The sequence below is a fragment of the Ptychodera flava genome, chromosome 3 (assembly GCF_041260155.1).
Source record: "Ptychodera flava strain L36383 chromosome 3, AS_Pfla_20210202, whole genome shotgun sequence".
Classification (NCBI taxonomy): Eukaryota; Metazoa; Hemichordata; class Enteropneusta; family Ptychoderidae; genus Ptychodera; species Ptychodera flava.
In genome coordinates this window covers 17,325,385-17,353,181 of record NC_091930.1, presented here as the reverse complement: position 1 = coordinate 17,353,181, position 27,797 = coordinate 17,325,385, and the positions used below count along the sequence as shown (strand labels likewise).

Below are 27,797 nucleotides of genomic sequence, written 5' to 3'. Positions count from 1 at the left end.
CTGAATTTTGGAGAGTTGAAAACCAAGGGCCAGAAACCAAACCAGTGAAGACAAACACTACCTCCTGTTGACAAATGAAATCTTGTCTGGATTTAAAATTCAGTCATTAACACTAACAATGGACAGTATCGGTACACAAACACATGCTGTGTTGACAAGTTGAAAAGTACTGGTATTTTGATGTGATGTCTGGCCTTGAACAAAATGGTGTTGTACAAATTGAAAACTATTAAAAATGCATATGCATATGTAGGTTAGTAAAGCAATAGAGCTTTAACATACCTGTACAAGTTAAGCACACTGACATGATATATAAACTTTGTACTTTTGCCATTTACAAGCCAACGGTGGTATCAAGTTGATAAGTTTGCGCGTACCACTACCCAAGCATTGGCAAGACAAGCTGTGTTTGTGTCCCATACGCAGCCAAAATAGACTAATTTACCCGATAGTGCTTGAATTAAAGTATGCAGTTTTCCAAATTTAGGTCCAATCAACATACACGGTATGCAGACTTTGCAAAATTTACATGTATGCTGTGTGTACTTATAAAGATATCCAATACCGGTACATGTCAATTGTCAGTGACGATAGGTTGAACATCTTATGATTTTTTCACAGTTTTTGTTTTTTTAGGTCACCGGCAAGTTAAATAAAATTTCTTATTAAACTTGTTATACTGTAGTGTATTAGTTTTAACCAACATACATGTAAGTTGATCATGTGGTGAAAATTTTAACTTTGCAGGATAAGGGTTAGAGAGATCATGTCATATTGCAGTCAATTGTTAAATTGGATGTAATAAAAACTAGATGATACAAAGTTTTTCATCAATTTTATGGCATCTCAAATCCAAATAATAACGATTTCTTGCCATATATTAACACCCTCGGTCTGACTCTAGGCAGTAGTGTTGAGTTACAAACACATACATGTATCTTGTAGACTAGTCTGACCAATATTACGTATAGCTCTCCTTACTGGGCTAGTCAAGATGAGCCACCTGGCTGGCTTCCTGCTGCCCTAGATCATACAGTGGTTTTTTTGAAGCATTGGCATGAGACGAATCAACTAGACATGTTGTCTAAATCTAGGTATTGCCAACACTGTCGGTTGCAATTAACAGCTAAGCGGTAACATGAGTCGATCATAAAAAAAATCAACTCTGCAAAAGTTGAAACATTGTCTAGCAGACGCGGTGTAGTCAAACATCAACACCACATCTGTCCAAGCATTGTCCAAGTCTTTAACCCTTTGAACCCAGCTCGGACATAAATGTCCGATGACGTCATAGAGTACCAGGGGGTCAGGGTGCAAAGGGTTAATCACTTGCTTTCAGGTGTTTTGACTACATCTGACCTCCTGCAAGACAATGTTTCAACTTTGGCAAAGTTTATTTCTCTGTGGTCGACTGGAATTACTGCTTAGCTGTTAATTACACCTGACAGTGTTGGCAACACCTCAATTTAGACAATACATGTATGTCTACTTCGCATAATGCCAATGCTTCAAAGCAAACCACTGTGAGCTCCTAGAATCTTCAGGTGTGTTGATACAGTGTGTACAGCAAAAGATGGGCCCTTGTTCATTATTGTATAAACCCATTCAGCGCCAAAATCAATTTTTGTCACCGTTAGAAAATATACTCCAGTCAATTTTTTTCAGATTTTTGTCAAAATTTTGATAACAAACTGTAGCCAATGAAATGTGAAGTCCATTTGGTCCAAAATTATCAAAAAATTACAGAAAAATTCATAAAAATTGGTAAAAATGTTGCACTAAAAATGTTTGTGGGAACAATTACAGCCCTCAAAGGGTTAATATCCTCAACACTCATACCACCTGTTGCCCAGCTTACTACATGTACTAGGACCATCTATTTTTTTTATGTCCATGCTCTGACCAGCCTTGATGCTTGAAGGGCCAGTAACTTTTTATGAGTTTTTCACTATTTTGTTTTTATTGTCAACTATAATTTCTTGTTCTACTCCCCAAAGTATGTTGATGTACACAGTATTCAGTTTGTCAACTCAGCCTGTACATGTGTAAACTGCGTTGTTATTGTTGACAAGTGAATTTTGGTCTAGACTAGAATTCAAACTTGAAAACATGAATGACCATGCATTTTACACATGTAAAACGCTATGTTGACAAGCTAAACAGTGGGTGTTTCGACGTTTTTGGGCCAGTGGAATAATAAATTGTGATTGACATACAAAATAAAAATCATCAAGAGATAGCATTACTGGCACTTTGAACAATTCAACGATATGATACCCAAAACCTTTGTCTGGAGGTACTGCGCCACAATATACATGTTGCACAGTCCCTTGTGAGTAATTAGCCACATAAACAATATGACAGGATGCAACAAATGAGTATGGAGCGACAGGCGGAATTGCGGACTTCAGGAAATTGAATCATCCCTCTGATGGATTTTTAGCACCTCGTTGACTCCCGTCTAAAACAGAATTTAATTTAGTCGTGATTAGCGCTTGATTGGCACTAGCTGTGCTCATTGGGTAAGAGAGCTGCTACTGAAAGATGTGTCTCCGTGTCAGAAGCTAAGAGTTTTAAAAAGTCGCCTTCCCTTGAATCATAACCTGAAGGTAAGTGTCTACCCATGGATTAGTGCACTGTCATCAACCTATTCCATTGGTGTGCATCAGGAAATGCAGGAAAACATCCTTGTAATCTTGTAATTTTCTTTCTGGATAATTTTCTCAAAAGGCTTTGAATGAGATAAGTAGTCTTTTTGAATGTAATATGTGAAAAGGCAGTGTTGCTGTGCTATACGGTAGTTCAATGGAAGGATCAACACCTTGGTAAATATTTTGGGATTCCCAGTAGCACATCTGTTGCTACCTGATATGAGATGATATTCATATAAAGCAGGACAACCGCCGGTTGAAATTATTCCTAGATTGCTTCTTTTACCCACTTTCATAAAGGATAAGGCAATAATCTTTCTAAAGTTGAAAAGAAAACGTAACAAATGCGGTGAACTGTTCAAGTACAATGTATATGACATACACTATTTTTGCTAAGTTACTTCCTGGTTTATCGCTAAACTCCTGGCTCAACTCAGGGTCTCATGCTTGTCCTCCATATATCCAATCATGAGATGTACAATCTATGTGTTGTTTTCTTTGATTTGTTCATTTACCTCTCCGACATGTGACATGTATCGGCTGCTCTGCTTCGCTAAAATACAATAAGCATGCATTTCACAAAGGCATTGTGAAGTTCAGACCGTCGCCGATCCAGTGTATGCAAGAGGCACTAGATGAATTTTTGGGTTCGAGAAAGCAATACAACCACAGAGAAAGTACGTTTGGTTGTTTTATCTCGTTTCTAGTCGTGAATTTGCACCTAAACGTGGTCTGTCTAGGAGAACAGACAAGTCGATACAATGTACCAGTGCTATCCTTATGCATGTGTCCATATGCATCACATACCTTGCCGGTAAAGAGTCTATTCTGTTACGATTACGTGAACCAGCAAAGTCAATCTTCATCGGCCATACAGGATTGGATTTCGTTTGCCGTAATTTTTAGTATCTAGTGGTTTGTATGAAGAAATTAATAAACTGTGCGTATGCTCAATTATATGGGTATGTTGTACTAAATTTTGAATTTTTTAGTATCAGGTGTATTTCAGATGTAGGAATCCAAAGCGAAGGCAACGTAGCGAAATTGCAGTAGAAAATAACTGCTCTAGAAAAAACAATACAGCTGATACATGAAGAAACTGGAAACGATTTTAATGATTATGATAACAATATATGAATTGATACAATAACAGAAAAGAAAGAAAAATTAATCGAAATACTGAGTAAATATCTTTTTGTGAATGTGTTCCTGTATGTAATGTATAGCTGGCCAAGTATTAAAATAAATTAAAATCAATGTACGGTAATCTGTATTGCAATCACGCAGCACGAGCAACTGCACCACTGATTTTACTAACTCACATTCAACTAGAGAGGTTTTGGATTGTATTAATTGTACAGTTAAGGTACCTTCTAAAATTACCACCAATCAGAAAGCCTCAAAATTACTCTAAAATCTAACAAAAACTAACTTATGAAAATCCTTAACCCTTTTCCTGCCGAGCGCCCCTGTCCGTTATCCTGCCAAGTCGGTCAAAACCGGCCCCCTTTTCCGTGTCTACAGAAGATTGGCTCTCCTGCACGCTTTCCTGCCAGGCATTTGGCGGGAAAATACCGCATTTTCGGGGTACGATTACTGACCATATACGTGTTAGACTTCAAAAATTTTTGCATGCCCGTATAGAGGGGCAACCGCTGATGAGGTTGTGTCGCATAAGCTGCTGAAAGCGACTGCGGGTAATCACAGTAGAAATACCCTGCTTTCTCAGAAATGGATCGCTGGACCAATAATCCTCCACTGATGATTTACGGTCGATACCCATACAGACTAAGACGCCAATGAACGCCTGCACCTCTCGGTAGTCAGCGTTACGCCAGTGTTTATCGATCTTTCTAGCGATATATCGCTGGTGGAATTCGGCGTATTTATTAGTCTCGTCTTTTGCCAATCTGATCAGTGTAGCAGGAATAAACCTAAAAAAGTAATCGATCTCACGAGAGTGGCTGGGCAAGGTGAAGGTCGGTCCTCTTTCATGATCAAACTCGGTCTCCTCAAATATATTAGCATCGGTAGTTTCCGACATACGCCAGACAGGAGGGGTGTCGTCCTCCGCCAACACAGCAGCAACGTCATCATCGTCGTCAGAGCTTGCCTCACCTACATACTGCCTGTCATAAAAGTCATTGTCCTCTGCCGCATCCTCGTCAACCTCCGAGTCGGACTCAGCGGTGAAATCACCATCGTCTGGGCGTCTGGGCCTGAACTCGCCCGTAGCGGCATCAAGGATCATATCTGGCTCAAAATCAGGTGGGCTATCCTGATAACGAACCCTCCGCACTATCTTTTTCGGCGGGGACATCGCAGCACACGAAACTATGGCAGGAGCGGGGTGTGCAGCCTCTGCTGATGACGAGGACTCAAGCTCTTTCGCACTGGGCACAGGAACCTCTCCTGACGCAGGATGAGGGCTCATGGTGAACGCAACAGGTGGTGTCTCTCCCGGAGCAGCCGGGGGAGAACCAATGGCATCAGCCGTCTCGTTACTAACTGTCTCACTAGCAGCAGCAGACGTAGTCTCTGCAGATGTAGTCTCTCCCACCAGAGCAGATGTAGTCTCTGCAGGTGAAGTATCTCCCACAAGAGCAGCAGATGTCTCTGCAGGTGAAGTAGTCTCTATCAGAGCAGCCGGGTGAGAACCACTGGCAACCGGTGACCCACCATCATCATCATCGGCAGAACGATCAGTCTTACGTTTATGCTTACCACTGGGTTTTTCAGCCGGAGATAGCTTCGCCTCGCGTTTCTTGCCCGACTTCTTAGAATGTTTACTAGGGACATCACAACGATCGCTACCACTACCGCCCGGAGACTCTGCATCTTTGAGCTTCACTCGTCTGCTCGCCTTCAGAAAACTTTTGCGGTCCGTCAAGCTCATGTCTGGAACAGTGTCGACAGACTAGCAGGTCCCACCTTTTAAAGCCACAGGGAAACAAAGCCCTGGACATGATTGGACGCAGGGGTGTTTATATATGCAGCCACCTGTTATTATAATGGACCTACGGCAATCAGTCCACCAACCGGCGCTGACATTCCTACCCGTTATGTAAATTGCCTGTCCGTACCATTTGATATGCTAATAATACTCGTTTGCAATGCAAATCCCTCGAAGCACTAGCATAACATAGTCAATGTCATTAGCATCTCAACTTGACATTCCGTCCAGCTGGGTACGTGGCATGCGCACCTGACACCCAAGGACGTTGGCCCAAGCCCATGTTCAGTACGGGTGGGAAACCCGTATCTTTAACCTCATGTCCCTTCTAAGTATGCCCGAGCAGGGCATATTGTCATCCAAGTCGGTGACAAGCCAACACCGACAGATGCCCATTAAGCAGTAATGGACTGGCCGTCTCGTTCTTGTACGGCAACGAACAGTGCTTCAGCGGCTTGTTTAGGTCATAACCGTTGCCTTCCGAGCGGCTTACCCAACTAAGGCGGTCAAAGATGAAGGATTCCAAAATTGTCAACAGCTGTCTCGGCCTCATCCGTTGGGCAAACATGGCTCCTTCAAATAACGTGGCCAGCACGTTTACGTCATCAGCGGTGATGACGACCCGTCATTGATGCCCGAGTGCGTAAAACTTGGAATATACCGACAGGTACCTCTACCTGAGTCGGTCATACTACAGTATAAACCAAACACAGGTCTGCCAACCCCGTTAGACTCGGCCGTTAGCCGAACTTCACAGGGACAACATAGGCGTAACAAGTAGGTGAACACGGTTCACGCACCTAACCGCAGCCGCCAAGTCGGTGAACAATGGGATCAAATTTCGAGGCCTTGTTCGTGAATGGCAAGGCTGAGGCGGTGTGTTTCGTTGCACGGCTTGAACGTCTAGAGCCAAGTGCAGCCGACAACGTCCGACATCTGAGTGGGTAGTTTTTTCGAGAAGGTAACAAGTCGGTTAAAAGCGGTGGTTACCCTTCACAAATGTCGCTCAAGTCCGCTCGGATCAGTTCCATGTCAGGGACTAATCAAGCCGAGTCCGTCAAATCCGTCCGCACTTCCCGTCAATCAGGACTAAGTCCGTGATTTTCGTCTTGCACCATTGGCAAAAATTGCACCGCCAGCTGAGGCGGTCGTAGGCGGTTGCCTTATAGATTAGCGTTGCCGAGACGGTCAATTTCGGCCGCAATCTATGTAGTGCCTCAGAGCCAAGTTAGCCCAAACTCCGCTAGGATATGTCACCGTGCTAACCTGCCAAGTACGCTACTCGTCCCCCCCAAAAAAACCAGTCCCCCAACGGGGCAGGGGACTGGCTGGGTAGCTTCTGCACCTTTCCCTGTCGTTGGACTCCCTGTGAACCCATTTCGAGAGCAAACGCCGTTCCTCGCCCAGAACCTGTCCTCGAACGACCCCTAGTGTGAGCAAGGGTTTGCTACACGTAGTGCCGTCGACTAGGCAGGAAAGGGGGTACCAAAAAGTAGCCCGATTTCCACCGCCTTGGCAGGATAATGGCCGTGGCTGCTCAGATTCTAGCTACACCGAATTTCAAGCGGATTTTCACCGACTTGGCAGGAAAAGGGTTAATTAAAAGTGTTTCAAAACGTGTACAGAAGGGCTCAAAATAACCTCTAAAAACCCTAAAATCTCAAGGACGTCCTTTCAAGAGGGGGCACATAAGCTGTAACTTGTGGCAAGTTTTTCAGTATTCTGCTTCTGTATGTCAACTACCATATTTGACCCTCATCCTTTTGCCATGCTGAAATTTCAAGTATTCTTTTTGTCAACACAGCTTGTATGTGTGTTATGTAGTGATCATTGTTTATTGTTTACAAATGAATTCTGGTCCGGACTTGAATACAATTTTCAACAATAACAATGTAGATTATACTCGTATAGGTTGTGTTTATATGCTAAATACTTGGCGTTAAATTACAGTTTTGGGATTCAGTGCAGAAAGTGTATGGAAACCACAAAACAAAAGTTCAAAAAAAGCCAAAAGATACACCTTATGGAGCTTTAACAAAATCTTGAAATTACATCCCCAAGAAAATTGCTGATTGTACAGTATCAGCCTTCATCTGTGTTCCATCCTGCACCTAGTTTTGTGTGAATAGTTACTGCTGTGCATTTTGCTCTTTATTTAGAACGATAATCTTAACGGGGAAAATCTCAGTCCCTAGGTTACAACACCCTCATGTACTTTCTTGTCCCCATAAGAAGTTCAGGGTTCTCCACAAGTGGATTTTGGCCATACAAAAGAATTTGAGACACAACCAAAGAATAAGCAAATTGTGTATTGTTATGTAAATTTTTGCTTGTTATTGCTTGCTTGTTGCTTGTTAGTCCCCACGGACACCGTCCGGGGGGACTTATAGGTTTGGTCATGTCCGTGCGTGCGTGCGTCCGTTCACGCAGATATCTCTGAGATGCCTGGAGCGATTTCATTCAAACTTGGTACAAGGATTACTTCATATGTCATACAGATGCACGTCAATTTGTTTTGTGATACGATCCAATATGGCCGCCAGGCGGCCATTTTATTACGATTTTTTCATGTACAGAGCCATAACTCAGGCATGTTCCAACCGATTTTATTCAAAGTTGGTACAAGGACATCGACCAATGTCATAGATATGCACGTCAATTTGTTTTGTGATACAATCCAATATGGCCGCCAGGCGGCCATTTTATTACGATTTTTTCATGTACAGAGCCATAACTCAGGCATGTTCCAACCGATTTTATTCAAAGTTGGTACAAGGACATCGACCAATGTCATAGCTGTGCACGTCAATTTGTTTTGTGATACGATCCAATATGGCCGCCAGGCGGCCATTTTATTACGATTTTTTCATGTACAGAGCCATTACTCAGGCATGTTTCGACCGATTTTATTCAGAGTTGGTTCAAGGACATTGACCAATGTCATAGATATGCACGTCAATTTGTTTTGTGATACAATCCAATATGGCCGCCAGGCGGCCATTTTATTACGATTTTTTCATGTAAAGAGCCATTACTCAGGCACGTTTCAACCGATTTTATTCAAAGTTGGTACAAGCTTATTGACAAATGTCATAGCTGTGCACGGCAATTTGTTTTGTGATACGATCCAAAATGGCCGCTGTGCGGCCATTTTATTACGATTTTTTCATGTACAGAGCCATAACTCAGGCATATCTCAACCGATTTTATTCAAAGTTGGTACAAGGACATTGACCTATGTCATAGCTATGCACATCAATTTGTTTTGTGATGCGATCCAATATGGCCACTGCGCGACCATTTTGTTACGATTTTTTCATGTCCTGAACCATAACTCAGACATGTATCAAGCGAATTCATTCAAAAGTATTTGTATCACAGACCTAATGAAGAGGACTCTATCCTCTCTGAGGACCTGTAATCAAAATACCCATTAACAAGTGGGGACTGTGTCATCAACGATGACTTGTTGATATTACGAGATGTATCTTCAACATCTGAATACAAAAAGACATACATGTACATGTGTAGTAATTAATATTCAACTTTTTATTCAAGAAGAAACTTTGAAAGATGCAATGCATTTTAAGATATCCATCACACACCACATGGACACCATTTCACTCTACCGGTATATGTATATGACAATTTCAATACTGTGTGAAACCATATCATATATGGTAAAATCTGAGAAAGGGATGTGCGGTCTGGTGTACATTATGTACCTTTTTTTGAATTTGTAACAATTTAGTTTAGATCATCAAATTTTGTGGGGAAAAAAGGATTTCTTTCTCAACTGTACTGTCCAAAAGTTCTATATCCGTGTGAACTGTCATAATGGTGTATGCCGCAATCTGATTGGTCAGTTGATACTTAGCTGGAGGGTGTGCTTTGTTACCCTCACCGTCTGATGCTGACCTTTGTTTTATCAAGAATGTTTTAAATAACAGTTTTTAGCTCACATTTGGTATACATGTATGTATATATTTAAACCAAAAAAGCTTGTATGGGAGGTCGGTGGCGTCTGTATATGTACATGTACGTGTACCTATGTATTATAGTATGTGTGGATGTATGTCCGTCCACTTAAAAAACTCCAAAACTGCAACAGCTACCATCTTAGTATTTGGTGTACAGGTGCACCCAGGGGTGGAGATGTGAATTTGTTCAAATGAACATGTCAGTGTCAAAAATATGCAAATGAGGTAAAAAAAAGAGAAAATCCAGCAAATTGCTAAAACTCTGTAACCACAGGCCACATTTAGCTGAAACTTGGTATGCAGCTTCTTTATTGTGACTTTAGTTGGATTTGTTCAAATTGTGTGATTGGATTTTGATAGTTGTATTTTTGGAGCAATTCTTCCCATTTTTGGTCAAAAAATCTCTGAAAGCGCTCATCCAATTAACTTGAAACTTTGTATGCATGATCCTAGGGTTGTTTTCTGTCAGATTTGTTCAAATTATGGTGAAATTTTCATATGTGTATTTTTTGGGCAATTTTCCCCATTTTTGGTCAACAAATCATTTTCTCCCAATGTTCTCATTGGAGTGCTTTGAAACTTAAAACACTTCATCTTAGAGTTGTCTTCTGTCAGATTTCTTTAAATTGTGGAGAAATTTTCATGTTTGTATTTTGGGGAAAGTATTCTCAGTTTTGGTCAAAAAATCATTTTCTCTTTATTAAATATTCTGATTACTGTGAAACTTGGTATCATGTCCCTTGAGGCATCCTTAGTTGAGTATCTTCAAATTGTGGGTGAATGTTTTCATGTTTGAAGTTTTGGGGTAATTTTTCCGATTTTGGTCAAAAAACTGATCGCTTGGCCAATTAATTGCTTTGAAACATTGTATGCATGTTCCCAGGGGTAAATATAGTTCACTATACTCACTCTGGCCTGCCACATAGAATCAAGTGTGAGCCAAGTGTCATTGACGCTACATTTCAGGAGGGCAAAGTGATCTGTCTTAGCTTCAGTTGTTGGATGAATTCTGATAGTTTAACCTTGCCATGACATCTGTATTTTTAGTGTTGGAGTCTCACTCATATCTTCAATTTCTACAATGTTTATATTTTTATCCCAGATGAGTACAAAATACCTCAGTGAAGATGATGGACTGAAAGTTTGCGTTGTTTGCGGGGACAAGGCCAATGGACTGCATTACAGAGTTCTGTCCTGCGAGGGCTGCAAGACTTTTTTCCGACGCAATGTACGGCACCGAGACCGACTCAAGTGCGAAATGGACAAGCAAGGGAAGTGTGAGATGGATTTGTACACCAGGAGACAGTGTCCGGCATGCCGCATGCAAAAATGTCTGGCTTCTGGTATGCAAGTAGCAAGTAAGTCTGTTTTCCTACCATAGCGTTATTCATGGTTTCAGGTTTGTTACTAAATATAGCTGCACGCATGCGAGATTGTACACAACTGCTTGAAATTCAGACAAATTTTACTGTTGCTATGCGTAGCTGTTCTTGCAATTTGTGCTACCTAAGCCATAAATCATTGTGACTTTTAGTATGCAGTGTAACACTAGCATGTTTTATTTTTGTCCTTCTTATGGAAAATACGTACAAATATTTTTTTTTGCATATTGATATATAATAAAAGAAAAATGACGCCATTTGCAAACTTCGCTACTGATGATAAAGTTTACACTTAGTTGCGTTCACTTTGATAGTTGTGTACTTTGTGCAGAGGAAGGTACATTGTACGGTACATGTATGTCCTAGTTTTATTTTACTCATATTCTATCAGTGCTTTTTATTCAGATTTAGTGTTGTTTTAAGGTCATACGTGCCTTCAAAGTGAAATACTTAAACTTTTGCTCAAATTTTCCTCAATGAAACCTTCCACCTTTCTCTTACCAAATCATGAATAAAAAATCAGTGGTCTCCATGCAAAGTTTGGTACTAGAGATGCAAATTGCATGACATTTATCGATATTTTAAATTCAAAATGGCCGCCATCCCTGTGTCAAATCTAGAGGAAAAATAAAATTTTCGATTTTAACCCTTTCACCCCCAGTTCCCTGTATACAGGTCCAACTTTACCATAGAAAACAATGGATTTGGGACAAACCATGGTGGTGAAAGGGTTAAAACACAAAGAGGTGAAATTTTTTCTTATTTCATGAGCTTTAAAATGAGCCCCCCACAAGTGGTAGATCAGAAATAAATTGTGAAAATTTGAGAGTCTGAATGTCTGTCCCCGAGGCGCATTCTTTATTAAGGTAGAACATGCCTGAGTGACATACCGGTACTGGTATTCTGACACTACAGATGGTCAGGTAGCTTTCAATAGTTACCTGTCTTTCCTGAAAGTTGCCACCCAGGTTAAGTTTCATGTTTCTTAAGTCAGAAGCATACATGTACTACATAAGTTAGACAGTAAGAATTTACTGTCAGATTAAACAAATTGCGTGATAAACTGCATGTGATGTAGTTACGCCATGTTCACAAAATTAACAACATCATCTAATAACTACAAACGTAACTTTATGACAGCTTCATCCAAATTTGAACAATTTGAACCATATTCTGAGTCCAGTGAAGTTGTATGTGCATAGAATTACGCATTTGTACCAAATCCTTTAATTCACATGCAAGCTCTTAAGTTTCCGGACCATTTGTCTTGTGAGATTAATAGAATCTCACACTAGGACCTGGGATCAGATTTCTCACACGAGTTGGGGATATTTTGTCTCACATGAGCCGCAGACCAGTGTGAGACAAAATATCCCCAACTCGTGTGAGAAATCTGATCCCAGGTCCTTGGGGGTGTGAGATTCTTTTTCTCACATGACCACAAAATGTGTTAAATTCACATGGGGCACGTACCGGTACAACATTGTCCAAAATAGTGACAACTCTGTCGTCTGCCACTGTACTCTGACATGCTTACTTTGTAGTTCCAGCCCGTGTGTTACTCGTCATGCCATTGGATAACATTTTGCGCACGGAACGAAACAAGCTGTTTATCCTCCAATCAGAGCTCGTACTGCAGAGTGTGGGACAATTTCTTAGAGTGTGGGTTCTATTTTACCCACATCATTGATCCCACACTCCCAATGGCCAGGAATGTGACAATGAATTTTTCCCAGCTCAGCGCCAAGATTACCCCTCTTGGATGGGTTGATTGGTCAGAGATAAAATTATTTTTTCAAAAGAAATTACTTTTAAACACTTTTTAGCATATATTCTTTACAGGGTCGTGTATTTCAAGGAAATATGCCTATTAAAAACAGTAATTTCATCACTTTTATTTTTTTTTTTCAATACTATGACAATTATCAGATGTGAGGTTTTACAAACACAAGACCAAATAAGCATTTTTCATCATTTTCAGAGGACTCTTTGAAAATTGCATTAAAAACAGTTTAGAGTGACTTAAAATGTTCACTTTGTATACATTTACATGTAATTTACAGATGCCAGGTTGTGTATTTCACATGCACTCAGGTCAGCAGGGAAGTGCATCATTACTATTTCCTGATTGTTAAATCTTATTTCTGAATTATTTAACTTTTTTCCACATAGAACTACCTTTAGGCAGTTTATACTGTGGGTTAGAATTTTTCTGATTGATATATTTAATCATCGTTTGGGTTCTTTGGGTCCATATCCCACCTCATGCCCCTACATCATCAACAACAAGTCCATGCCAACAACCAATTACCTGACCTGGCCACACATTAGAGAAACTACAGCGTCGTTGACGGTATTTTTATGCTACGGCGCTAAAAGTGGACCTCAAGGCTAGACAGAGTGGGGTCGGAGCAGAGGCACGGGGGCCGTAAGCGACGTATGGGGTCTAGCCAAACCTCAAAAACAGAACGAAAGAAAAAGTGTTGTTACAACTTTAAAAATACCTTATACAGGATTTGAGCTAGAAGTAATAGAACACAACACAATTACATCACGGCTACTGTTCATTCATTCAAAGACGACCAAACTCGTAGAAAACGGGAAAAACCCTAAAGAAGCAATCGTCTTTGAAGTCTCAGGATGTTTTTATAACATCCTTTATCAATGAAAGACTGACAGAAAGAGAAGTTCTTACAAAGCAAACAAGACTACTTCAAATGTTAGTTGAAAAATAAAAAAGTAAACGTGAATACAAATACTCATAGATAAGTGAATAATTCAAATATTTGCGAGGGAAAAGCAGGTATACATGTAGTGATACAGTATCTCTCAGCGGTCACACAAAGAAGGCTGAAAGCACTGAGCATTGAAAAACAAAACCAGACATTCATTCCTCATTTCAAATTCTAAAGTGTGTTTTCAAATTATACATGGAAATACTTTGCAGCAACTGACTATTTACATTAGTTATTTCCAAGTTTTGATAAGATTTAAGTCGCTGTTTTGTAAGAACAATTCATCACACAGTACATTCAAGTATTTTCACTGATAGAGAAGAAATAACTACTTCCGGTACTTGTGGTGATTTGTTTATGTTTCTCTGTCTCAGTGTGGAGTGGCCCTGGTGTGTTGGGTAACTGAGAGCATGTAGCTAATTATTAGTAAAATGTACACAAGACCACATCAAGCCCTGCTGTGTTAATGTTCTAAAAATCGCTGATACACATCGATTAAAACAACACCTTGGCCACGTAAGTTTTGCAGCTTGATGGAATTTGAGTGCAATAGCGCTGATCACAAATAACGTCATTTTTCTTTCATTAATAACTTGAAAAATAAATGTTTGTCAGCATTTTTTGCAAGAACAATGAAAATAAAACCTGCTAGTATTACAATGGCTACTACAAGTCACACTAATTCGTATGTATTTATGTCTCAGACTACATGTACAAGCTGCAACAACAGCCACACATGCAACAAGAAAATGTCAGAATTTAAGGCAGTAGCGTCCATTGTTGCGCACATGCATCTATATTAAGTAACAACCTGAAATCGCGAACATGGCTATACCAACTTATATAAGGTGAAGTATTTTTCCATGCAACACCGGGAAGTGATATGCCTGGTGGGATAGTAAATGCATTTTCAGTACTTTTGTTGTGTCTGTGGAATGCATTTTCTTGATCTTATCCAAAAAATCTGCTCAGCATTCAAAAATCTACACAGCCCACACACATGTAACGTGACATAATTGTTTGATACATGTAGCTGAATGTCAATGTTATGCAGTCAAAGTTTGTATTCCAATACTCAGGGAGATACGACGAAAGAAAAGCCTGTTTTTATCGTTCTGAACATCACTTTTTTAACGCCTTTGCTACCATGGTTTGAACCAATCCCATTGTTTACTACAGTAAAGTTGGACCTTTAGTGAGGGAAATGGAGTGACAGGAACCAATATTTGAAAAATTAATAATTGTTATTCCAATCTAAAAACACCTAATTAACTGTTGAGCACTTCTGTCACTTTGTGTAGGGAAATACAGTATCATTCTTAAAATAGAACAAATAAGAATACGCAGGCAGAAGTGTTTCATTATTTGGGTTCAGCCTTGCTGTGATGGTAATTGACGATGATGATGTCCACAGCATCCCTATTGTTGCAGTTGTGAAAGAAATATGCTAGTTACGCAATGGCTTGTTTTTCTACGTGTTTAAGGTTACAGCTATGAGATCAAGAGTTTTAACAAATTGGAAATTTGCATGGTTGGGGGAAATGGGTTATACACTGTACATACATGTATGTGTTAGGTCAGGTTTTGACACTTCAATGATTTGTTAGGCCAAAAATAAAAAAAAATAATAGGTTTGTTTCTGGTCATTGACATGTGGCAAAAATGATGCAGTTATGTGATTTTTTTTCAATTTTTTTTAATTTTTGGTGGAATTTGATACATTTTTCCCTTAGGGGCACATGGAAAACAGAAAACGCACACACTTTGAAATAATGTGCTCGATGACCAGAAACAAATCAATTTTTTCTTCGGCCTTATACCGGTAAATGAAATTTTAGCTGACAGACTGACAATTGACAGTTTTCAGAGTATGGACTGGTATATGGACTGTAAACACTGAGGGGCCAGTTGCTGTAAAGCTCGATAATTTTTCGCTATTCATTTTTTAATGTTCAACTCTCGAATGCACGTTGAGATACATGTATGCAGTGCTTTTCTGATCAACTTAGCCTGTACATGGTGTATAGCTACACTTATAGATTGCCGAACTGTGAATTCTGGTCCTGGCATAAACAACAACAGTCAACGGCAATGTGCACATGTACAAACGTTGTGATAGCATTTCAACATGCCTTGGGAGAGTACCATAGAACAAGAACTTGCAGTTGACATACATGTACAAAATTAAAGTAGCGAAACATAATCAAAACAAGTCATCGTTGATGACATAGTCCCCACTTGTTAATGGGTAGTTTGATTACAAGTCCTCAGAGAGGATAAGAGTCCTCTTCATTAACTAGGTCTGTGATAAAAATATTTTGATACAGATGGCGCCCAATGGGCAAGAATGAGTTCCATGGTGATGAAAACATAAAACCAATGTAGGCCGCCAAAATGGCTGAAATTAATGCCAAGCAGCTGAGTAGAGCCACCGAGAAATCAAGTCACTGAAACTCCTGATACAAGAAGTTGTAGACGGCAACCAGTCTGTAGGTAAATATCTACACATGTATTTGAATGTCAAATGGAATAACATTGATGAACAAGTGATCCCTTTTGTTTTCCAGGAGTTTGGACCAAAGACAGACTTGCCACACGGAAACCAATCACCAAGAAACAAGATAAATCCGACAAGGACAGACCAGTGTCGTCGCTACCATCGCCAAGCTCTTCTTCTTCATCCTTGACCTCCTCTGTGTCACCGTTGGCATCACCAGCGTTGTCCAGCCCTCCTCCGCAAACACTGGCGTCAAAACCTTCAACTCCGACTTCATCTGTCCAGATGCCCCCTTCACCTGAAACCTTGCCATGCGAATCACAACCCATTGTGGAATTCAGCCAACAGCAAAAGGACTTCATTGACTATATTACGGTTGCCTTTGATACAGCCAGGAAAAAAATATCAGCGGTAAGTTTGTCCATAAGTACTTCAAGCCGCAAGAGCTGTGAATTTTATGCATTATTTTGCATTATTTCATGATTTTATTTTCAAACCAAAGTTGGTTCATGTAAATGTGCTAACCGAAGGACGTGTATAGAAGTATCATTGCTCGCTGATTTGGACCATGCCTATGCGTTATTAACAGGCTGAATAATAAAACTGGTGCTGCATTCATAAAATGGTGCCCCGCGGAGAAGTTCAAAAATACACAGTATTTCCTGCACATACACATTGTGATCATACCAGAAACAAGCATGATGCCATTTACTTGAATGCACAACATGATGGCCAACATTTTGTTGTTGTAATCTTTATTTTCTTTGTCACGTGATTAATTTTTGAAAATGACAGGAAATCTAAAATGATGTTAAAACATTTGCATTTACTTGTCATTGTCGACACTTATGGTAGTGTTAGACACTTTTTCAGTCATTAATGGGTCTTATTCATAGAAAACTCTTGGAAAACTGAGCATATTTTGAGATCAGTTTATCACACATTCGCAGCTATCGGAGCTTTAAGCTGAAATCCCCTGGCTGTATTTTCTTGAATTTTCTGCACAACAAATATGCTGTCCAGTCTTCGGAAGAAGTGTTTTGGATTCGTGTAATGAGCGAAAGGCAACTTTGCACAACCTGATGTACAAAGCGTGGCCAAGTACATTATGGAGTGCAAAGTTTGCTTGAGTCCATTATGGGCCGGGATGGGGTACATTATTGCTGTTATTTTATAATTTTGGCAATGCCAGTCTTTGTGAGATGTGGAAAACATTTGCAGTGTTCGCAGTAACTTTTTTCTCTTCGTGTACAGCATACGCATTAGTCTACTAAAATTGCGTAATGGCTGTATTTGCATGCGTAATTTCACTTCCGCGCTCAATTGATGAAAAAAACTGACTACAAAACACAATGAGCCATTCAATAAATTTACATTACCAATTTGGATTGTACGATGTACATGTAACATTATTTTAATGAAAACAGTTCGACGAACAACTTGAACAACTGGGCTGTGTTTCAAACACGCTTAAAGGGGAAGTTCACCAAGGATGATTTTTAGATATGTGGTAGCTCTGTGGTCATTTACCCAGGAAAACTATTTTCACTATTATAACTCGCAGGATTTTTTGCAAAAAACGATAAAATAGTACAGGAAGTTGCCCATGTAATTTGAATCATGGGAAAAAAGCTCCAAACTTGGAGCTTGCATAATGTGATATGGAAGGGACCATCTTCGGACGGGTATGGCCCCCACATTGTCCACTCACAGTAACACAGTAGTAAACAGCAACACAAAATCTGACAGTGGAAAGTTTATTATAAGTGATTCATTGTTTATGCAAGGATACTCAGTATAAACAAAAATTATGTAAATACGCACAGCCTGGTTTAAGCATGGGTGAGTGGACAATGCCATACCCATGGGAAAATGGTCCCTTCCATATCACATTATGCAAGCTCCAAGCTTGGCGCTTTTTCCCATGATTCAAATTACATGGGCAACTTCTTGTACTATTTCAATCGTTTTTTTGTAAAAAATCTTGCAAGTTATAAATGGCGAAAATAGCTTTTCCGGGTAAGTGACCACAAAGCTAGCACATATGTAAAAATCATCCTTGGTGAACTTCCCCTTTAAGCGTAACAGCAAACAACTGGGTATACATGCGACCATCGAACACATTGGGCAACCCAAAAGGTTAGCGTTATAGCAGGTAATCCAGGCTCTGGCAGTGTTCAAAATACATCAAAACATAACCATGGATATTCAGTCTCCCACTGCTCTTGGTAGCCTGTCAGTGGTTGTGGACGGGATTTTTTGGTAACCAGTGCATCATCATCATGGCTTCACTGTGGTGCTGATCCCCTTTTGCATGTTGTTGTATTGGCGACAACAGCACAATATGCCATGGATTCCGACATGGGTTCAATTTCACTGTGCTTATCGGTGTTCTCCATGTTGGGTTGCCCGGTAGTGTCTTTCGATTCACCCTCTGGATGATTTTGTTTTCACGGACTCGTTGAGCAAAGTTGAAAGAAAATAGAGTTGCATGCACACATGCATGCTGCATGTGTGCTTGATCAAATTTGGGAACAGCGAGACGCGATGATCATGCACGGTTGGTATTTAATTTGTTGCAACATTTCTGTCAGTCACTCACTTTGTGTCATCAGTTTCAGAAACTATCGCTCGCCTGAAAATTATTAACGTAGTTCATAGGCACAGCTGACATGATAACGTGCCATTGAACTACGATGCCGATTTTTCAGACTACGCCCAGAGAATCCGAAACTTTCCACACAAAATGAGTGATTGACAGAAATTTGCAACAAATTAAATGTCAAGCGAGCACTCGTCTTGTCTGGTTGTCACCTAAGCTCAGTCGCGGGGAGTGCTTTCGGAAACATTTTACTGTTATCCTTTGCATATAGAAAACGCATAAGAATGAACATGCGTAGAGAGTCAATTTCAATGCATAAATACATATTTTTTTTTTAACGTAAACGTGAAGACTGATTTTGGGCCACATAATATTTCTTTTACCGGTTCCATGATGCAGCGCGCACCAGGGTATACAAAGCATACGTTATACACATTTTTTTTTAGCCATAGGGTACACGCAGGGTATGTTACTCATAGAACCCTACAGCAGATTACACCCTGACCTATATTTTTGTCTCTGATGGTTAGAATATACACGCGACATTATTTGGTATAGCAAATTTGTGTTATTCTTGTATAACAATCCATCGTACGTCACAAATCAGTATGTTTTCGTTGTTTTGAGTGTATGTACCGTGTTTGATATAGGCACTGCAATGCATTGTGGGATAACCGAGAAAAGGTCTATTGGATCCATTATCAGTAATAATGAGTGGGGATGACATCATTAAATTTACTGGTATTTACAAAGCTGTAGTATAATAAGCTATATATGGTCTTTGAATGTGTCACTATGTCAATCCTTGGTGATCTATTTGGATGATTAAATGCAGGTGTGTGTTTATTTGTGGCAGCCATATCTGCACTACAACTCAAAAATTATTTCGTTGTTAAAATGTAAGTTGTGTGTTTGGTGAAAATGTTTGAAAAATGCTTCATGATCACACTTTGGTAATCATTGTTACTAAGTTGCATTTGATTTCAAAGCATCAAATTAAAATTAAAATGCAGAAAAGATAAATGGGGCTTTAGCAATAGAAATCATCCCAGTCAATGCTGTAAGTAATAGCTATAGCTTTTTAGTTTTTCAGCCAGCCACACAGAGCCTGACAAATTGATGGTTTTCCATCATCCTCTCACATAAAGTGATGTCTGTATGTATGTATGTATGTGTGTGTGTGTGTGTGTGTGTGTGTGTGTGTGTGCATGCATGTCTGTCTGTCTGTGTCTGTATGTATAAATATATGTATGTGTGCATGCTTGCATGCATGTATGTCTATCTATATGTTTGTCTGTCTGCCTGCCTGCCTGCCTGTCTGTCTTTGTGTATGTATGTAATATGTATTTTTGTATATGTGTATGGTGTGTGTGTGTGTGTATGCAGGCATGCATGTATGTCTGTCTTTATGTTTGTCTGTCTGCCTGTCTTCCTCAAGTTCCTGCCTGTCTATGTATGTAATATGTATGTGTGTGTGTGTGTGTGTGTGTGTGTGTGTGTGTGTGTGTGTATGCAGGCTTGCATGCATGTCTGCCTGTATGTATGTATGGATGGATGGATGGATGGAGGGACGGATTTATGGATGTATGTAACTATGTGTGTCTGTCTGCCCTCTTCAAAAACTCAAGAACCACTGTGTGGGTCATTTTGATATTTTTACAAAAATTCATTTAGCAGTTTCCCTAAACTAGCATCAATGAAAGTTTGACCTGCAGGTTATCTGTGCACTTAAATATTTTCAGACAGTAACATTTTGTAAGAAAAAGTCTTGTAGATTGGCATCTGTACACCTTTGTCATTCTGTGAGTTGGGTTCTATTTTTGTCCCTACATGACTTTTTCTATGTAGATTTTTTACCAACTCAGATGAATCCATCAGTATAATTGAACACTATTTAAAGCCCCAGTGCTGTTAACTTTCAATGGTTTTTAGCTCCCATAGCCATATGTATATATGGCAATGGAAGCTATTCTTATAGGCTAGGGAAATGTCTGTATGTCTGTATGTCTGTATGTCTGTATGTCTGTCCGTCAACATCAAAAACTCCAAAACCGCTGTACATTTCATCTTGATATTTGGTGTGTACATGGATGATGGGCTGTAGATGAGATTTTGTTCAAATGAAGTTGTCATTGCCAAAAATATGCAAATTAAGTGAAAAAATGTAAAAACAGTCAAAATTGAAAAACTCAATAACCACTGAGCAGATTACATGAAAATTAGCATGTAAGTACTTTGGGCTGACATGAAATGATTGTGCACATCTTGGGTCAGTATCTTGGACTTGCTATTTTTCATGAATTTTTTTGTAATTTTCTCCCATTTTTGGTCAAAAAATCTTCTTCTCTGAAACCACAAGTCCGATTGATTTGAAACTTGGTATGGAAGTGCATAGGAATGACCTTTCCCAAATTTGGGCAAATCGTGGTGAAATTTGCATATTTTTAGTTTACACGTCCATAGACTCCCATGTATAAGGCAGATCTCCATAGACTCCACATGTATAAGGCCACGAAAAATAAAAATTTAGTTTCTCATCTATTCATATTGCAAAAAGGATGCAGTGACACAATTTTTAGTCCCCATGGGTGAAGTCCAGGGGACTTATAGATTGGGTCATGTCCGTCTGTTCGTCCATCCATGAGTCCATCCGTTCACGCAGATATCTCGGATATTTTGACCAAATGTCATGTGACCTCGATGATCTTTGACCTCAAATATACATATTTGTCCATAACTGAGTAACCACTAGTGCTACATCCTTCATATATGGTATGATGGGAACCTTATGATGCCCCATATTGTACATCATTAATTATGCGCATATCTAATTTTGAGCGAGCCAATAGAGCTAGAGGTCTGATTTTTAGTATATAAGGATAACTTAGCAATTCATTTTTTTTGACAAAATTTCACTTGACCTTAGTGACCTTTGACCTCAAATATACATATTTGTCCATAACTCAGTAACCACAAGTGCTACAGCCTTCATGTATGGTATGATGGGACAGCTTATGACGCCACATATTGTACCTCATTAATTATGTGCATATCTAATTTTGAGCGAGCCAATAGAGCTAGAGGTCTGATTTTTGGTATATAGGGATAACTTAGCATTACAATTTTTTTGACAAATGTCACGTGACCTTGGTGACCTTTGACCTCAAATATACATATTTGTCCATAACTCAGTAACCACAAGTGCTACACCCTTCATATTTGGTATGATTGGACACTGTATGACACCACATACTGTACCTCAACAATTATGCACATATCTAATTCTGAGCAAGCCAATAGAGCTGGATGTCTGATTTTTGGTATATAGGGATAACTATAGGAGAGAAATTTTTTGACCAAATGTCATGTGACCTCGATGACCTTTTACCTAAAATATATGTTTATGTCAATAAATAAGTAACCAAAAGTGCTATGTCCTTTGTATTTAGTAGGATGGGAGACCTTATGACAACACACGCTTTACCTCATTAATTATGTACACATCTAATTCTGGGCAAGCGAATAGAGCTAGAGATCTGATTTTTGGCATATAGGGATAAATTAGCAATATAATTTTTTTTTTCAAAATATCATGTGACCTCGATGACCTTTAACCTTGATTATACATATATATGCATATCTCAGTAACCACAAGTTCTATACCCTCCAATTTTGATAGGATATTAGACCTTAAGATGTCACATCTTGTACCTCATTTATAATGCGCATATGTATTTCTTGGCTGGCCAATACTGCTAGAGGTCTGATCTTTTTTCCCGATTTAGAACCATAACTTAGACATGCCTCATGTGTTTCAAATTGGGAACAACGACATAGACCTATGTGCCCATAGATCTCAACATATACACTCCAGTGATACTTCTTAATGACCATATTTTCCTGCCCCATCAAGACTAATACTCCTATTACAAGTGGGGACTATGTCATTGTAAATGACTTGTTTAGTTAATGGTTGTATCACAGTATTCGATATATCTCATTCTGTATTTTTAGCTCCCATAGCCATGTGTATATATGGCAATGGAAGCTATTCTTATAGGCTAGGGAAATGTCTGTATGTATGTATGTCTGTATGTCTGTATGTCTGTATGTCTGTATGTCTGTATGTCTGTCCGTCAACATCAAAAACTCCAAAACCGCTGTACATTTCATCTTGATATTTGGTGTGTACATGGATGATGGGCTGTAGATGAGATTTTGTTCAAATGAAGTTGTCATTGCCAAAAATATGCAAATTAAGTGAAAAAATGTAAAAACAGTCAAAATTGAAAAAACTCAATAACCACTGAGCAGATTACATGAAAAATTAGCATGTAAGTACTTTGGGCTGACATGAATGATTGTGCACATCTTGGGTCAGTATCTTGGACTTGCTATTTTTCATGAATTTTTTTGTAATTTTCTCCCATTTTTGGTCAAAAAATCTTCTGCTCTGAAACCACAAGTCCGATTGATTTGAAACTTGGTATGGAAGTGCATAGGAGTGACCTTTCCCAAATTTGGGCAAATCGTGGTGAAATTTGCATATTTTTAGTTTACACGTCCATAGACTCCCATGTATAAGGCAGATCTCCATAGACTCCCATGTATAAGGCCACGAAAAATAAAAATTTAGTTTCTCATCGTATTCATATTGCAAAAAAGGATGCAGTGACACAATTTTTAGTCCCCACGGATGAAGTCCAGTGGGCTTATAGATTGGGTCATGTCCGTCTGTTCGTCCATCCGTGAGTCCATCCGTTCACGCAGATATCTCGGATATTTTGACAAAATGTCATGTGACCTTGATGACCTTTGATCTCAAATATACATATTTGTCCATAACTCAGTAACCACAAGTGCTACCACCCTTCATATATGGTATGATGGGACAGCCTATGACGCCACATATTGTACCTCATTAATTATGCACATATCTAATTTTGAGCAAGCCAATAGAGCTAGAGGTCTGATTTTTGGTATATAGGGATAACTTAGCAAAACAATTTTTTTTGACAAAATGTCACGTGACCTTGGTGACCTTTGACCTCAAATATACATATTTGTCCATAACTCAGTAACCACAAGTGCTACAGCCTTCATGTATGGTATGATGGGACACCTTATGACGCCACATATTGTACCTCATTAATTATGCGCATATCTAATTTTGAGCGAGCCAATAGAGCTAGAGGTCTGATTTTTGGTATATAGGGATAACTTAGCAATACAATTTTTTTGACAAAATGTCACGTGGCCTCGGTGACCTTTGACCTCAAATATACATATTTGTCCATAACTCAGTAACCACAAGTGCTACACCCTTCATGTATGGTATGATGGGACACCTTATGACGCCACATATTGTACTCATTGATTATGCACATATCTAATTTTGAGCGAGCAATAGAGCCAGAGGTCTGATTTTTGGTATAGAGGGATAACTTAGCAATACAATTTTTTTGACAAAATGTCATGTGACCTCGGTGACCTTTGACCTCAAATATACATATCTGTCTGTAACTCAGTAACCACAAGTGCTACACCCTTCATGTATGGTATGATGGGACACCTCATGACGCCACATATTGTACCTCATTAATTATGCACATATCTAATTTTGAGCGAGCCAATAGAGCTAGAGGTCTGATTTTCGGTATATAGGGATAACTTAGGAATACAATTTTTTTTGACAAATGTCACGTGACCTCGGTGACCTTTGACCTCAAATATACATATTTGTCTATAACTCAGTAACCACAAGTGCTACACCCTTCATGTATGGTATGATGGGACACCTTATGACGCCACATATTGTACTTCATTTATTATGCGCATATCTAATTTTGAGCGAGCCAATAGAGCTAGAGGTCTGATTTTTGGTATACAGGGATAACTTAGCAATAAATTTTTTTTACAAAATGTCACATGACCTCGGTGACCTTTGACCTCAAATATACATATTTTTCCATAACTCAGTAACCACAAGTGCTACACCCTTCATATTTGGTATGATTGGACACCTTATGACACCACATACTGTACCTCAATAATTATGCACATATCTCATTCTGAGCAAGCCAATAGAGCTGGATGTCTGATTTTTGGTATATAGGGATAACTATAGGAGATAAATTTTTTGACCAAATGTCATGTGACCTCGATGACCTTTTACCTAAAATATATGTTTATGTCAATAAATAAGTAACCACAAGTGCTATGTCCTTTGTATTTAGTAGGATGGGAGACCTTATGACAACACACGCTTTACCTCATTAATTATGTACACATCTAATTCTGGGCAAGCGAATAGAGCTAGAGATCTGATTTTTTGGCATATAATTAGCTATATATTTTTTTTTTCAAAATGTCATGTGACCTCGATGACCTTTGACCTTTGATTATACATATATATGCATATCTCAGTAACCACAAGTTCTATACCCTCCAATTTTGATAGGATATTAGACCTTAAGATGTCACATCTTGTACCTCATTTATAATGCGCATATGTATTTCTTGGCTGGCCAATACTGCTAGAGGTCTGATCTTTTTCCCGATTTAGAACCATAACTTAGACATGCCTCATGTGTTTCAATTGGGAACAACGACATAGACCTATGTGCCCATAGATCTCAACATATACACTCCAGTGATACTTCTTAATGACCACATTTTCCTGCCCCATCAAGACTAATACTCCTATTACAAGTGGGGACTATGTCATTGTAAATGACTTGTTGAGTCAATGGTTGTATCACAGTATTCGATATATCTAATTCTGTATTTTTTCCATTTTATATTCTGAATAAATACATTAAACATATTTCACTGTCTCCAGTACATTACATTTAAGTATTTTCACTTCATGCACTTTATCCCTTTCACACATGTTCAAATATCTGACCAGAGAACAAACACTAAATAGTCCAGGATGGGAGCTACAGTGTCATTGACGCTATTTTTTCCATTTTATATTCTGAATAATTACATTAAACATATTTCACTGTCTCCAGTACATTACATTTAAGTATTTTCACTTCATGCACTTTATCCCTTTCACACATGTTCAAATATCTGACCAGAGAACAAACACTAAATAGTCCAGGATGGGAGCTACAGTGTCATTGACGCTATTTTTTCCATTTTATATTCTGAATAAATACATTAAACATATTTCACTGTCTCCAGTACATTACATTTAAGTATTTTCACTTCATGCACTTTATCCCTTTCACACATGTTCAAATATCTTACCAGAGAACAAACACTAATAGTCCAGGATGGGAGCTACAGTGTCATTGACGCTATTTTTTCATTTTTAGCTCCCATAGCCATATGTATATATGGCAATGGAAGCTATTCTTATAGGCTAGGAAAATGTCTGTATGTATGTATGTCTGTATGTCTGTATGTCTGTATGTCTGTCCGTCAACATCAAAAACTCCAAAACCGCTGCACATTTCATCTTGATATTTGGTGTGTACATGGATGATGGGCTGTAGATGAGATTTTGTTCAAATGAAGTTGTCATTGCCAAAAATATGCAAATTAGTGCCAAAAAAGGCGTTTTTGGTAAAAAATCTCCTTCTTCATAACCGCTGGTCAGACAGCTTTGATATTTGGTATACAGGTCCCTAGGGATAACCCAACTTGGATTTCTTCAAATTGTGATGAAATATGCAAATCTGTATTTTTAAGGAATTTTTTTGTCATTTTTGGTCAAAAATTTATTTCATCAAAACCGCTTGTCTGACAGCTTTGATATTTGGTATACAGGTCCCTAGGGATAGCCCAACTTGGATTTGTTCAAATTGTAATGAAATAAGCAAATCTGTATTTTTAAGGAATTTTTTTGTCATTTTTGGTCAAAAATTTATTTCATCAAAACCGCTTGTCTGACAGCTTTGATATTTGGTATACAGGTCCCTAGGGATAGCCCAACTTGGATTTGTTCAAATTGTGATGAAATAAGCAAATCTGTATTTTTAAGGAATTTTTTTGTCATTTTTGGTCAAAAATTTATTTCATCAAAACCGCTCGTCTGACAGCTTTGATATTTGGTATACAGGTTCCTACAGATAAACTAAATATGATATACAGAATATATGATGAAATCTGCAATTTTGTATTTTTGGTGCAATTTTTGCCATTTTTGGTCAAAAAATGTGTTTCTCAAAAACTACTTGTCTGATGCCTTTGATATTTGGTATACAGGTTCCTGGGGGTTCTCTTAGTGTGATATAGTGAAATTTGATGAAATCTTCAATTTTTGCTATTTTTGGGTCAGTTTTTGCCGTTTTTGGTCAAAATATTGTTTCTCAAAAGTTACTCATGTGATAGCTTTTATATTTGGTATACATTGTTATACATAATTATGATGAAATCATCAATTTTGTATTTTTGCAGCTAATTTTGCCATTTTAGGTCAGGCCATCCTGAAATGAGCTATCAAAGATCTCAACCTTCTTCATCAATACATATGTCACAAAACGTTGCTCTCTTCATAACACAGCAGAGCTCTGTCGACCATTGGGTCGTTTGTTAGCTCCCATAGCCATATGTATATATGTTTACAAGTTTACATTTTATTGAAAATCTCAATAGCCACTGAGCAGATTAGATGAAAAATTAGCATGTAAGTACTTTGGGCTGACCTGAAATGATTGTGCACATCTTGGGTCAGTATCTTGGACTTGCTATTTTTCATGAATTTTTTTGTAATTTTCTCCCATTTTTGGTCAAAAAATCTTCTTCTCTGAAACCACAAGTCTGATTGATTTGAAACTTGGTATGGAAGTGCATAGGAGTGACCTTTCTCAAATCTGGGCAAATCGTGGTGAAATTTGCATATTTGCATTTTTTGGCTATTTTTTTCATTTTGATCAAAAATTTTTTTTAACTCTGAAACCACACGTCCGATTGAGTTGAAACTTAGTGTAGAGGTTTTTACGGGTGACGTCAGTAAGATTTGATCAAATTCTGGTGAAATTTGTA

At 38.7% G+C, this 27,797-nt stretch overlaps 2 protein-coding genes across 3 annotated transcripts in view; both read left to right on the top strand.

Moving 5' to 3' along the window:
- LOC139129659 (uncharacterized) overlaps positions 1-27,797 on the top strand; it is a 152,134-nt gene that overhangs the window by 106,276 nt on the left and 18,061 nt on the right. The gene's annotated exons all lie outside the window — the stretch shown is intronic.
- LOC139129660 (oxysterols receptor LXR-alpha-like) overlaps positions 1-27,797 on the top strand; it is a 42,369-nt gene that overhangs the window by 6,448 nt on the left and 8,124 nt on the right. The window contains exons 2-3 of the mRNA XM_070695333.1: positions 10,687-10,942; positions 16,269-16,609. Of these exons, the coding sequence (XP_070551434.1) occupies positions 10,687-10,942; positions 16,269-16,609 (597 nt within the window). The remainder of the gene's footprint in view (positions 1-10,686; positions 10,943-16,268; positions 16,610-27,797) is intronic.